The sequence below is a fragment of the Morchella sextelata genome, assembly GCF_020137385.1.
Source record: "Morchella sextelata strain SCLS chromosome Unknown scls_15, whole genome shotgun sequence".
In the NCBI taxonomy this organism is placed as follows: Eukaryota; Fungi; Ascomycota; class Pezizomycetes; order Pezizales; family Morchellaceae; genus Morchella; species Morchella sextelata.
The window spans coordinates 817,774-830,952 of NW_025408630.1; the positions used below are offsets into that span (position 1 = coordinate 817,774).

At 51.6% G+C, this 13,179-nt stretch overlaps 4 protein-coding genes across 4 annotated transcripts; all 4 read right to left on the reverse strand.

Moving 5' to 3' along the window:
* Positions 1-953: 953 nt before the first annotated feature.
* Positions 954-2,564, reverse strand: H6S33_003521 (uncharacterized protein; the record flags this gene model as incomplete). The annotated part of the gene is made up of 1 exon (XM_044834871.1): positions 954-2,564. One exon carries the CDS (start codon positions 2,562-2,564, stop codon positions 954-956), a length of 1,611 nt encoding a protein of 536 aa, XP_044691882.1.
* Positions 2,565-6,573: 4,009 nt separating this feature from the next.
* On the reverse strand, positions 6,574-8,120 carry H6S33_003522 (uncharacterized protein; the record flags this gene model as incomplete). The annotated part of the gene is made up of 5 exons (XM_044834872.1): positions 6,574-6,876; positions 6,947-6,988; positions 7,063-7,158; positions 7,229-7,234; positions 8,079-8,120. 5 exons carry the CDS (start codon positions 8,118-8,120, stop codon positions 6,574-6,576), a joined length of 489 nt encoding a protein of 162 aa, XP_044691883.1.
* Positions 8,121-8,909: 789 nt separating this feature from the next.
* Positions 8,910-9,800, reverse strand: H6S33_003523 (uncharacterized protein; the record flags this gene model as incomplete). The annotated part of the gene is made up of 2 exons (XM_044834875.1): positions 8,910-9,453; positions 9,502-9,800. The coding sequence occupies 2 exons, from the start codon at positions 9,798-9,800 to the stop codon at positions 8,910-8,912; spliced, it is 843 nt and encodes a 280-aa protein (XP_044691884.1).
* Positions 9,801-11,404: 1,604 nt separating this feature from the next.
* On the reverse strand, positions 11,405-13,159 carry H6S33_003524 (uncharacterized protein; the record flags this gene model as incomplete). Its single annotated transcript, XM_044834876.1, has 10 exons — positions 11,405-11,412; positions 11,494-11,521; positions 11,723-11,807; positions 11,876-11,881; positions 12,351-12,433; positions 12,502-12,527; positions 12,583-12,637; positions 12,705-12,726; positions 13,010-13,078; positions 13,134-13,159. The coding sequence occupies 10 exons, from the start codon at positions 13,157-13,159 to the stop codon at positions 11,405-11,407; spliced, it is 408 nt and encodes a 135-aa protein (XP_044691885.1).
* Between the last annotated feature and the right edge of the window lie 20 nt (positions 13,160-13,179).

Sequence of the window (13,179 nt, forward strand, 5' to 3'; positions counted from 1 at the left end):
ATGTACTTCCAATGTTACTATCGGAAATATCAAACCCAGTGAATATATGTCGATTACATGTACCTAAACCCCGAGAGTTCGAGGCGAGCAAGAGGGTTTGGCTTGAGTATACTCGCCTCGTCAACCCCTATGCCTTAAGTTCTCTCGGGGAGAGGCCTCGAGCGTCGATGCCTCGTGGAACACACCAGCCATTAAGCCGGACAGTCCTATTTTTTGAACCATATCTACCCCTTCAAAAATTGAAGATCGAGGAATCTAAAACAGAGAACGCGTAGTCCTATAGATTGTCTGTCTCCAAACTTTGACTTTCCCATTTTTTGAAGGGTATGATATTATTTGGGGCGGGTGGGTGTTTTTGAGGGGAAAAGTGTTGTTGGTCTACCGTGACCGGAACCAATATACATGTAGCGTGAAAGTAAGAGTTTATCGAGTGATATTCCATGATCTCCTCGAGCCCCAGGGCTCGTTGTGGTGGCCGGACTGGCTGGGTTGGTGAGCTAACTACAGGCAATTAGTGACTTGGCGCCCGAGTGATACGCCATGATCCCCTCCTGCAATGCTGCCAAAAGTTAATTAGCCCCAGCGGACAATGTTCGTGCAGGAAGTCTGTCTCAGCCATAATATTGGGAAGGAAGTCCTTATACATCTTCCTCATGGGAGCTCCATTGGTTAGATGAGAACTAATACTCCTGTGAATCCTGTGTAAACAGAGAAAATCACTCGGCCAGTCCATCCCAACTAATTCACTATCTCCAATCCACACCAACAATTCAGCACGCGATAACTCTTCTTAATACTTCACAAATACTTCATAAACACTATTGAATTCTTTAATCTGACTACATAACAGAGATCCGTACCCAATTAACCCTTTCCACCTCCACAACCCCACTAACCGCTATCACCATCACCTACTAACTAAGTATAACCATAATCGTCCATAAACATTAAATCTAATAAGCTCCGGCGCCGTATCCAGCAGGAGCAGTCGCTTTCGCAGGAGGGGCAGTCGCTGTGGCCGCAGGAGCGGTCTCCTTCGCGGGCAGAGCAGTCTCTTTCGCAGGAGGAGCAGTCTCCTTCGCCGGAGGTGCAGTCTCAGTGGCCGCAGGAGCAGTCTCTTTCGCAGGAGGTGCAGTCTCTTTCGCAGGAGGAGCAGTTTCTGTAGCCGCAGTCCCCTCCGGCATCGGCATAGCAGTACCAGTAGGAGGAGTAGCCTTCTCAGGAGCCCCAGTTGCAGCAGGCGGGGTATCGGTGCACGGAGCTTCAGCCCCTGGGGTGCCTGTCTCTGCTGGCTGTTTACCCTCTACAGGGGGGGCAGTGCCTGTTGGTAGGGCAGTCTCTGCCGGGGCTGCAGTGCCGTTGGGCGCATTGGTCTGGACGGGCTCGGGGAGAGCAGTGTTTTTTCCTGCAGTGCCATTGCGGGCGGGAGTATCGGTTTGGGAAGGGAGAGTTGCGGAAGGAGGGGGTACTCCTGCCGGGGGTGTAGTCTTTGAAGCTGGTGCGTCTGCGTGGGCACCACCAGCAGCACCACCAGCAGCATCACCCGCAGCACCGCCGGCAGCGGCTCCTTCTTTTCCTGCACCAGCAGCACCACCAGCAGCATCACCCGCAGCACCACCGGCAGCGGCGCCTTCGTTTCCTGCACCGCCGGCAGCGGCGCCTTTGTGTCCTGCACCAGCAGCACCACCAGCAGCATCACCGGCAGCGGCGCCTTCGTTTCCTGCACCAGCAGCACCACCGGCAGCATCACCCGCAGCACCACCGGCAGCGGCGCCTTCGTTTCCTGCACCGCCGGCAGCGGCACCTTTGTGTCCTGCACCAGCAGCACCACCAGCAGCATCACCCGCAGCACCACCAGCAGCATCACCCGCAGCACCACCAGCAACATCACCCGCAGCACCACCAGCAGCATCACCCGCAGCACCACCGGCAGCGGCGCCTTCGTTTCCTGCACCAGCAGCACCACCAGCAGCATCACCCGCAGCGCCGCCTCCATATGCACCACCGGCCGCATCGCCAGCAGATGCACCACCACCAGCAGCACCAGCATGTCCCGCATGCTCAACTTGCGTAGAATTGCCCGCTCCATTCTCGCCCGTCCCGCCCTGCTCGTCCGCCTTGGGCTTGTCATTGCTATTAAGCCCCGCTTTGCTACCGCGCTCCCCAGTTCTTAGCGCCGCCAACGACGCCGTCACCGCGTTCCCAAACGCCTGGTTCAGCTCCGCAACACTCGCAAAACCCATTCTCGCGGCCGCATCTGTGTCTGAGGTGCAGGTCACGCTGGTCCCAACCTTGTTGACGAGCGGGAGCGAGAAGCATTTTAGCCCGCCCGCGCATGCAGTGCCGGCAGAGAAGGCGCCGTTGACGCATTGGGCGAATTGGTCTTTGATGCAGGCGGCGGGCTGGGTGGCGGGGTCGCAGTGCGAGCCGGCGGCGAGAGTCTTGAATTGCTGGTTCTCGGCGATGGCGAGGGGAATTGATTGGGCGTTTTTGCCGCCGTTTTGGGGCACCGGGGAGGCGGTGGTGAGGGGGAGGAGGAGGGAGAGTATAAGAGCGTATTGCATCTTGGTTGTTTGGAAGTAAGTGGGTTTTTAAAGAAAGAAGTGGAGAGCACCGCTCTGGAGATTCTTGTGGAAAGAGAGAAGAAAGAAGGAAATAAGGAAAGTATTGATCAACAATATCGAATGTGAATCGAGTATGGACTGAAGAGCTGGTGAGAGAAAAAAAAATCGAGACCGGCGGGATCCCAAAGGTTTATAAAGACCCCCAGTTCCCGCCCAATACAAGCTTTTCGACACCCCCAAAACCCGGATCCCTGGATTAGAAACCCTTCTGCGGATCATTGACAAATACTAAAGTTTTAAGTTATGTAGATCGATCCAACTGCTTTTTTGGCGGTTAGTGCCTTGATATTATCCCCTGCATTCGCTACGTTCGCTGCTGGCCAATCAAGCGTTCTGGCCAAGAATATCGGCTGCTGAGTAACTGGATATCGCGACTCGGGAGCTGTCTCATGTGCGCGCGTAGTGATGCGCGTAAGGCGCTTCTATTTTCGTTCTGCGATTGACGGCTCGCGTTGGTGGTGGTGTCTTGGATCTGTTTTGGAGACCGTCGTTAACGTTACGGGAGGAAGTCAGTGCACCGTGGTAGCCAAACAGCCCTTGCCCTGAGGGAAGCGAAAATTTTCGCCCTTGGGTTGGTGAGACCTGCATATTTCAGGGCTCCTATTCAAGTAATTCAGGTAATCTTTCATCAGATAATAGAGCATGACTGGTTGATTGGGCGTCAGGATGATTGACTTTGGCACCGCTGGAAGACTACTGAGATAGGAAGTTCTAGAATCTGCGTGTCTCATCAGCCCAGGATGGGTAAACAAATCCTTCTGGAGCCCCACAGAAATAACAGCTGCCATAATGAAACCCACAGTGGTGGTTTTGACGGCAGTTGATCTAGGAACTGGCAGGCGACGTTGGAGACATAGGCACAAGTGTTGTGTTAGAGCCAGGCAGACCACATTGGCTCTAGCAGTGAAGAAGCAACGGTATACGTTATTTTTTTTTTCCTCTAAGAAAAGCAGCCACGAAACAATCAGACGGTGCCTGCGCCGAACACCTTATCTGGTCTCTATTGTTACCTGTACTGATTGGCCGACGGCCAAACGGCAGCTCTGATCAATTGGTTAGATGTATCATACCCAACAAAACTGGATACAGATTTGTTTGTTAGCAGACTCCCCTGGGATCACGGGCCAAAGTGGTCGTCGTAACAAGCCTCGGACCTCTGCCAAGACCGACTCCGTTATTGTGTCAGCCACCAAACACTGGTTTCGAAACCACATGTAGCTTGGCAACGTTTGATGCTAAGGCTTTCTTACAACGGCCCAAGTTGGGTGGCACAAGGCCCGATCCCTGGTTTGAAGCAAGCTGTCCGCGCGGGATGGAGGAGAACTCCGGACAGACGGGGGATATCCTTCCATGTCAAAACAGCAGTTGCTCCAATTTATCCGCTGTGTCTCCTATCAATGGACGGGACACTAGATCGTTGATGTTCGCTATCAGAGGTGCGTTTCAATATTGCTTAAGAGCGCTGAAAAGGGGACCGCGAACGATGTAGGTATACATACACTCATAGAGTCCACCCCATGAGTTGTGCTTTTACTAGGCTTCATCAAAGTCTAAAACTTAAATCGGTTTCGACACCTCATACGAAGTCTAGCGCGGTAGATCATTTGGATGTCCCCAGCCCAGGGTCCAGTGCATTCATCCAACGACATGCTTGATAAACAGTCCTGTCAACTGGACTGTTTGTTCTGGCCTAGGCGTGTGATATATAATAATCTTACAGGGACTTGAGTCTCAACGTCCAAAGGAGTGAAGGGGCATCGGAATAATTCCTCTAGTATTAGTTGGCAGATCCCGTCTGCTGTTCGACTTGCTAGGGTTAACATCTTCTGGCAACGCGAGATCACCTGCAAAGGTTCTCGGTTAGGTCTACCGTGTTATAAATTCACTTATCCCGAGTGATATTCTGTGATTAATAATTTGGACTTGCATGCCGCTGCATGTACTCTACAAATCAACGAGAGATCGTGATAATCCCCTCTGTTCTCTCCATATCGTTCACATCATTACTGCGATAAGACTCCGTCGTAGGGCTAGAACCACTAACTACCTGTAGCCAGACAGGATAAGACTAGACGTCTTCATGAGCCATCACTCGACTACATGGCGTCTCCGCTGTTGAGTAACAGATGTCTCCTGTTTCGTACACTTGCATCTGCGGGCTTAACTCAGCAATAGGTCCTAGAAATTCCCGCCTGTAAAGGCATATTTTTTCTCTGTGATGGAGTCGAGACCGTAGATGCTGGCTTTGGTGACATGCGTTATCGCTGGGGATTCGATCCGGGCCCTTCCATTGGTAGTTGCGGTTAGCTGCGGGGAAAGAAAGTGAAAGAGCTGGTGAGAGCCTAAGAGCGGAAGGATCCTAAACGTGAGCTGGACAAACACCGCAGACAGGCTGGGCCTAAAAAGAGAAAGCGGAGGATTAAGCAGAGTGGAGGGCCCCCCGGCCCCTCTAGTGTGGGTTAGCTGTTCCTGGTAATCACAATATCTTATGCCCACGACGGCGCCGTGATAGACACAATTTTAATGTCAAATCTTCGACGCTTCCAGCTACTTAGTACGTAGATTCTACAATTTGTATACTGAGCAATCCTAAATAAACTATTATAAGAAAATGTCCCTAGTTAGTTGATGTGAAAAGGCAGCCTTGGGGGCCGCAGACTTGGTGACTTGAAAACTTTCATCCTAGATTCACCTCACATCTTAAGGAAGACACCTAGAGGGAAAGCTGTCTTTATAATCCCCCCCAACACACAGTTATTTCGGGTTCCGTAGTAGTGGCGTATGTGTTTGTGCATGCCCTCGAAAGGAAACAAGTACGACAGCGAGGCCGGGTTTCGATTCCCGCTACGGAAAACCACTTTTTTTTTTTTACCTCCAGCTCTTGAAGAGTCGAATTAAAGAGTGAACCAGAACAAGCTAATTTTTTTTTTGAGGTTTTGTGCCTACATTAACAGTGCTACAGAACGCGGTCTAACTATCGTGTATCGTGTATTCTACAAACGACTCCCCTTCTCCCTATGGTACAATTTGAAAAAGATAACTTATCAAAGATAATGGGATATCTTTTTTGGTGCTGTGGTATCCTCTGAGGGAGGATCATGTCTTATCCGTGAAAAAGCTCAAACTCGCCCTAATCACTCAGAAAAGATATCTGCTAGTGGGAAAGCGGCAGGAGGCGGCGGAGACGGCACAGCGGTGTGACAGCAGTGCGGGGACGGCACACCTGCGTGACACCTGCGTGACAGTACTGGTAGGCACACCTGTGAAAACGTCTACATAAGTCCCGAATGCCTACATACATGTACATGTAGGCATCATCATGATAATCTAATATATCACCATCATCATGATCACCATCATCATGATCGGTATCATATAGAGGCGGGTATGGGCGTGGTATAGATCGCCCATCCATGCCCGCTTTCGCCAGACTCATGTGCATGTTATCCTTTAAACAATTAATTGTATTTCCTAACTGTTACAAGCCCATATGATCACCGAAGGAGATGATCTGAAGATGTTGGTTGATGGAATTGGATATATAATTCGGTGGGGAGGAGATCGAAGCCTCACGATGAGATTCAATATTATAATCTGACTTTATCCTACTACATAGACAGGATATATAATTTTGAATATAAGCTAGACCATATTGGGGCACGAAATGTCCTCAAATGGCATACGATATCCTGATATGGCCGTTACTTATCTTGTGCGTCCCAAAGCGGAAGTCTCGACCATTTTTTATCCTCCCCAGGAGGGATAACTTATCCCGTTTACACCAAAACCATTGTACCACACAACCTTCCCCCACGTCTCTCTCCCGCCCCCACGCTCGCCAATCCCACAAACTCCTTATCGTACACAGTGGGCTTGAACTTCCCCCCCCAGTGCACCCCCACAATAGTAACATTCTTCAACAGCACCCACCCTGTTCAGCGCCACGTTCTCAATCACGCCCCCCCCCCCCCGCAGACCCCGCCACAAGCACCCGCCCATTCCACGCCACACACTTCAACGACGCCTCCACCATCCCCACCGGATCAAACACCACATCCACGCCCCTCCCCCCCGTCAGCTCCAGCACCCTCGCGCTCCCATAATCCACGCCATGGTCCGCCCCAAACCTTCTACACACGTCCGACTTCGCCGCCGTCCCCGCCGCGGCCAACCCGACGCCCCCGGCCCCCGCATGCACGAGCACGGCGTGGAGGACGTCCTCTTTCGCGGTGGCGAGCGTTGCGTAGGCGCCCTGTTTTGCGCCGAAGACGGCGGTGCCGACGGGGTATTTGGCGGTGGGGGAGGGGGGCGTGGAGGACTACGCCGGCGAACCCCATGCCGGAGATCCAGGCGAAGGGCGGTTGCTGTTGGGGTTGTTAGAAGGGGAAGGGGGTTGCTAAGAGAGGAGAGGGAGGAGGGGGTAAGGGCAGGGACGGACGTGCTGGTATTTGCCTCGGATTTGGAGGAGGTCGAAGAAGTTTGTGGCGGCGGGGACGGGGTCGGGGAGGGTTGTGACGGTGAGGTCGGCGGGACCCTGGGGGGTGAGCTGTGCGCGCTCTTGAGAGGGGGAGGTAGGGGGAGCTCACCTTGACCTAGGAGCTCACCTTGACCTAGGAGCTTAGCTGGATTCCCTTCATCTTGTATTGTAGGTATGTAGGTATAGGTGTGTATAGGTAAGTATCTCTTCTTCAATTCCTTCTCTCTTCAAGCTCACTATCAGACACTCTCATTTGACGGTGATAACAGACAGGTACACAACAAGCTCAGCTCAAGAATCCGGGGAAGTCAACCTAGGTAGACGACAGCCTTGGTTAGACCCATGTTATGCCATGCACAGCAACTGCCTATTCTGGGCGTGCATATTTATTGCATATCGTCACGTTCGACCTCGGCCGGTCTACTGATTATCAGATAAGATTGTTAGATACAACCGGGGGTAATGATCGTTTGGCGGGAAAAGGATTAATTGAGGTTTGGGGTTTTCTGGAGCTAGCTCTAGACGAGAGAACTTTTTTGTTTAATTAGGGCTGCGCATTGGGGTTGGTAGCTGGCATTGGCTAACCACCAACTGCTGCTACCAACTACTGGTAGGTGGGTACATGTTTCGCGCTGTTTTTTTTTGGTACCGCTGGGAATCTAGATAGATTGATACTCGATCCGCAAAACCGCAAAACTACACTTTTGTAAACAAAAACAAATCCCACTCCACACGTAGATTACATGTATTCAGCCTCATGATCATAAGCGAAGACAAATCTCACGAGAAACCAACCCGATAAACCACCCCCCTCCCCCCCCCTTCCATCAGCAAAAGGAAAGAAAAAAAAATATATACTCCCCAGCTTCCCCAAGAACCACTTTCTCCAGCCGTAATCCGACAACCGCATAAACACAGCCAAAATTACGTAGTCCTTAGTACCAACGATCACATCTGCACCTAACTGTATGTCTCACCTGCAACGCGCGCGGTGCGGGTGCAGCCGCGACCCCATGCATGGTTGGCACCGTTATCGGTGCGTTTCGAAACCTGCACAGCTACCTCATCCTCCCTTCAACCTTCTTAAGCTCACCTGCTCACCTCACTTCTAACCTCACTTCCTCACTTTCAACCTCTTCAGCTAGCTGCAAAAGAAAGCATCGTCACATCGATCCAACACCAAAGGAACCCTAACCCACACCCACCAACTACTAACCAACGTCACACAGGCCCAGTCACGGGATATCATATGTGGATGTGATATGATATTATATGGTCACTCGGCCAACATCAATTGCGGGCGTGACGCTTTTATTTCCTGGCTGTTGGCTACACTGCACTACACTGCATTGCGCCATAATGTGCTGTACATATATCCGTCTTATGGATATGGATGATCTAAAGAATTCATGGGGGCCGGAAAGGAAAGGAAGCAACAAAAGAAAGTATGGAAAGGAAAGGAAAGGGCTCATCATGTGGAAGAATGATGGGTGGTCCGCCATGCACCTGATGCTGATGCGGGGACAAAAGAAAGAAAGAAGAGGGGGCAAAGAAGAAGAAGGAAGGACGAAGAAGAAGGAAGGACGAAGAAGAAGGAAGGACGAAGAAGAAGGAAGGACGAAGAAGAAGGAAGGACGAAGAAGAAGGAAGGACGAAGAAGAAGGAAGGACGAAGAAGAAAGAAGTCTATAACGATTACAAAAGAAACATTACAAGAAGCATAGTAAACACGAGGTCACAAGCCGCGATGCATGCAGCCCCCACCTCATCATCACCACCACCAACAAAAGAAACGCAAAAACACCCCACCTACAACAACACCACCCCCACCCCCACCACAACCACCAACATGAGCATCCCCGCCCCCTCCCTCGCCCTCGCCGCCCCACCTGAAACCACCTCCGTCCCCCCATCCGCCGTCGTCCCATTCTCCAACGTCCCATTCAGCACCAACGTCCTCGTCCCATTCACCACCTCCAACCGACTCACCGCACCCCCCTCCGTCGCATTCCCCACCATCGCATCCACATACGCGCGATCATGGTTCTCGTCGCACCCACACACGGCGTACTCCTGGCACAGGCACACTACGGGCAGCGTGACATTGCTGCTGCTCGTGGCGTTCTCGTACTGCACGGGGTTGTCGTAGCGGTAGCTGTACACGCCGCCGTACAGCCAGGCGCCGCTGAAGAACAGGGAGATGGCCGAGAGCGTGAGGAACGTGGGGAGCAGGCCGCTGGGCGAGGCGCGCCCGCTGGTGAAAGGGACACTGGCGCCGCCGCCGTAGAAGCCGCCGACGGAGCGGGGGGTGCCGGAGCCGGTGGTTGTGCGGCCGCCAGCGGTGCTGCGGGACCTGGTGGGGTGTTAGTGGTGTTGGGAGAGGGGGGAAAGGGGGAATTACCCGCCGGCGCCGGTGCCGCTGCTGCCGCCGCTGCGACTACCGCTGCCACTGCTGCTGCTGCCGCCGCCTCGGCCGCTTCCTCCTCCGCCTCCTCCTCCTCCACCTCCACCTCCACCTCCACCACCTCCTCCGCCTTTACGCTTGATGAGGTAGTGGGGGTTGGTGTCTTCGGTGGCGGGGATGCTGTTGAGCAGTGGCGTTGTGGAGACGGACTCAGTCTCGTCCTGAGTGGTATCTACAGTTGGGATTGCGTTTGCAACTGCGAGCAGGAGCAGGAGAGTTATTATTGGTGAGCGCATCGCGAACTAGGTATGTAGGTTGATGTTTGTTTTTTCCGTACTGGTAAAAGAGCACTGAGTATTGCGAGGGCTCAGCGGTTTAAGAGTCCTCCTGCCTGGGCTATGCTGATGATGGTATTGCTGACATGATAATGCTGAGTGGTAGAGGGTGCAGAATCCGGATTGGGTGGCATTTGTGCACTGTGCAGATATTGAATGTGTAGGTGTTGCGGTGGAATGACGTTGAACAACTAGTGGGTGCCTGCTTGCTTGGCGGCCCTAGTAGCTTGCTTGGGGCCGTAGAATAAGGAAGGAGATGAAGAGGAGTCAGTGAGAGAGGCTGATGATGGTCATGGTCATGCATGGTATTGGAAGCAGGTAGACAGAGAGTCTCCAGATACTATGGTCAGCCAGCACTCCCCCTCCCAGCTAATGAATGCATCCACAACTACAAACACCCCCCTTCCAATCCAGCCCAACCCAGCTTGCATCCGATGTGCCACATGCACCCTACATCTGAACCATCTCAGCCCAAATTGCAAATCTCGCGGTTCCTGCATGCGGCTCCTTAATTCCCAATGGGTGTCTCTTTCCCAAGGGGCTGGGTCGACCGATTGGCGAGCAAACATACAAACGCCTATGCTCTAGCGAGTTTGTCAATCAGCCTGTCTTGTCTGCCTTCTCTACACCGCGCCCGCTCTGACAGATACCCGCGTGTATTCTAGATTAGATGCCGCTCTAGAGCAGATTAGATGCACCATGCATATCTGCTTACCACGATCTAGGTTCGCGATGTACTCTCTAGTAGTACAGATCACATCCCTACCGAAACCGTTGCTCATTGCAGGGCTAGGGTCACAAATAAGAAAACCTTAACTCATCTCCACCATTGCAGCTACCCCCCCCCGCGCCACAGCTAACAGCGCAGGGTCATCCATCCCATCTTCTCACTGGCCCCCACGAAATGGAAGGGTCATAGAATATGCAGTTCTATCATTTCGTCCATTCCCCAGCGCTGAGAGAGAGCCTGACCCTGGGGCTCGAGGAATGTGGCATGGGGGTGCGGCTGGGGGCATAATATCATATGTGGACCGAATCAGTCTGCCTCATAGCTGACAGCTAGCTGGTTGTAATTAATTTCTTTTGCGCAGTCTGGCCTAGAGAGAGGATTGGTCTTATATGCGTATCCAGTCCAGCCCCCTAGTCCAGTTCGGTTTTCTGTCTTCCACCTCGGCCGTTGATGCAGCTTGACAGACTTTGTTTGGTCGTGCGTTCTAGAAGCCGGAGACCACTCTATATGCGTGCCCAGTCCCAGTCTTAATCTCCCTCTCGATCTCCCTGGTTGATGCAGCTCGAGTATACTCCGGCACTGCACGATATGCTTGGTTCGGAGACTAATATATATTCTGCGTTTTCTTCCACCATCTACCCTCCTCCTCCCATCGCCCAATCTGTTGCTACAATTACGATATACTCGTGGCAGTCAAGAAGAACCAGGAAACGACGTTTGATGGTAACGGCCTCTGATTCGCGACTGGTGAAAAAGCTACACCCTGCTTGCAGCTTGCATTCTCGGGTTCTTGTTGGCTACGACGACTTACTCGTGTTTTCCTGACGTTTGTAAACTAGGCTGCTGTTGCATAACGACACCCAAAATCATGAGCATGGCGCATTTTTGTATGGCATGTATGTAATAGCAAACGTTGGAACCTACAGCCACATCTCATCCCATCCCTCTTCATCTAGTTACCACCCCGCCCACTAGCTCTCCACTCTGGCTTCGAAAAGAACGTTCCCTATGAAAAGTCTTCTCCCCCTTGACACAGCCCCATGTCCCCGTTAACTCGGATTTTGACAGCTTCTTGTAGTTAGCTATTCGCCTGGGGGGTCCCCATTGGATTTTGGGGGACATTGTCAGGTAGGCAGACAGAGACAGGAGATACTTGAAACTCCAACACGGCTGAGCTCAAAGATTCTCTCACAGCTTCGAAACAAGGGGTCGAATATAAATAACCACCAGAAGACAAGCTACCGTCAAAGCTCGAAAAATTAGCTAACTCCCGTGAGGTCAGGGTTACTTTTATGGGAAACTCAACCAATCACTCGAGAGACATTCCCAGGACGGAGATAACCAGTTTTTTTTTTCGTTTTCGCGGTAAGAAATTCGAAGTAGACTACCTATTGTATCTCGAACGCAAAAACTTGATGGTGCCAGCGCTCTAGAGACACAACCACGGCAGATGTCTTTGGCATAGCCATCTCGGTACATGTAGCTGGTAAGAGATGTATCGAGGTCGTATGTAAGTCTCATGATTACAATGGCTACTAAGGCCGGACCTAAGAGTTCCGGACAACACATCGAGCACAGGCCGCTCGAAGATCCACCCCTTGGATCCACAATGCTGCACATCCCCCACTCTTGGCGTGTAGAAAAATTCTCCGAGAAAGGGTATATAAAGAGCTCTCTCCCCCTTCTCCCTTCGAGGCCGAGTGTGGTTGCAATCATGCAGTATTCACATGTCGATCGATCAAGCCACCAACGTTGGAAAAAAGTAAAAACGGTTCACCTACTTTACTGGTGTGGTATGATGCAGGGGTGCGAGTAGCGATAGGCACGCGACCATCTCGAGACTATCGAAACCTATCGCCATCACCTGTCAAAATCCTCAGTCAGTTGGGGTTGGTTCGCATCCGATGGCTTCTACCGAGAGACATTGCTGACCCTTTTGAGGGGAGGCCGAAAGAGTGCTAGTGTTAACGATTATTCCATCTAAACCAATCTATGTCCGATCTCTCCCCAAACTTTTGGCGAAAGTCTCAGCCTGGTTCGACGGACCGGACTTTGGGATAACTGAGTGCTAGTTTGTATAACTGAGGTTAGTTTGTATAACTCAGGGTTGCCAAGTTTATATATCTCAGCCTTACAGTCAATATCCCGGATCCCTTGCTGTCCCGTACGAAATCCTCTGGGATTTTAATTCTCTTACCGCAAAACCAATTTGCTATCTCGGATTTTTCGTGAATATTTGCGATCCCGTATGGAATTGTCTGGTTCTTGGCATCCGGCATAGCGAGGTGCGACTGTATCTGCTTGTATAACAAAGGGTTAGGGTTTTGTGATTGTAGAGTATTGAATGGGTTGATTGATTGTTTCAATAGAATAGTGGATTTATGGTCGGGGTGAGATATTATGGTGGACTTATTGAGCTGTAGCATTCAATGCGCGAGACGAGAATATAAATAAGTTATTTAGGCAGTCGGGTCGTTCGTTGTTTGTTATTGAGGTTGAATGAGATGAACTTAATAGGCATTAGAACTTATTGTACTTTCGCACACACGGGAGGGGGTTCTTACTTATATTTTAATCCGTCAAGAGACATTGACCTCCCACATACCGCAA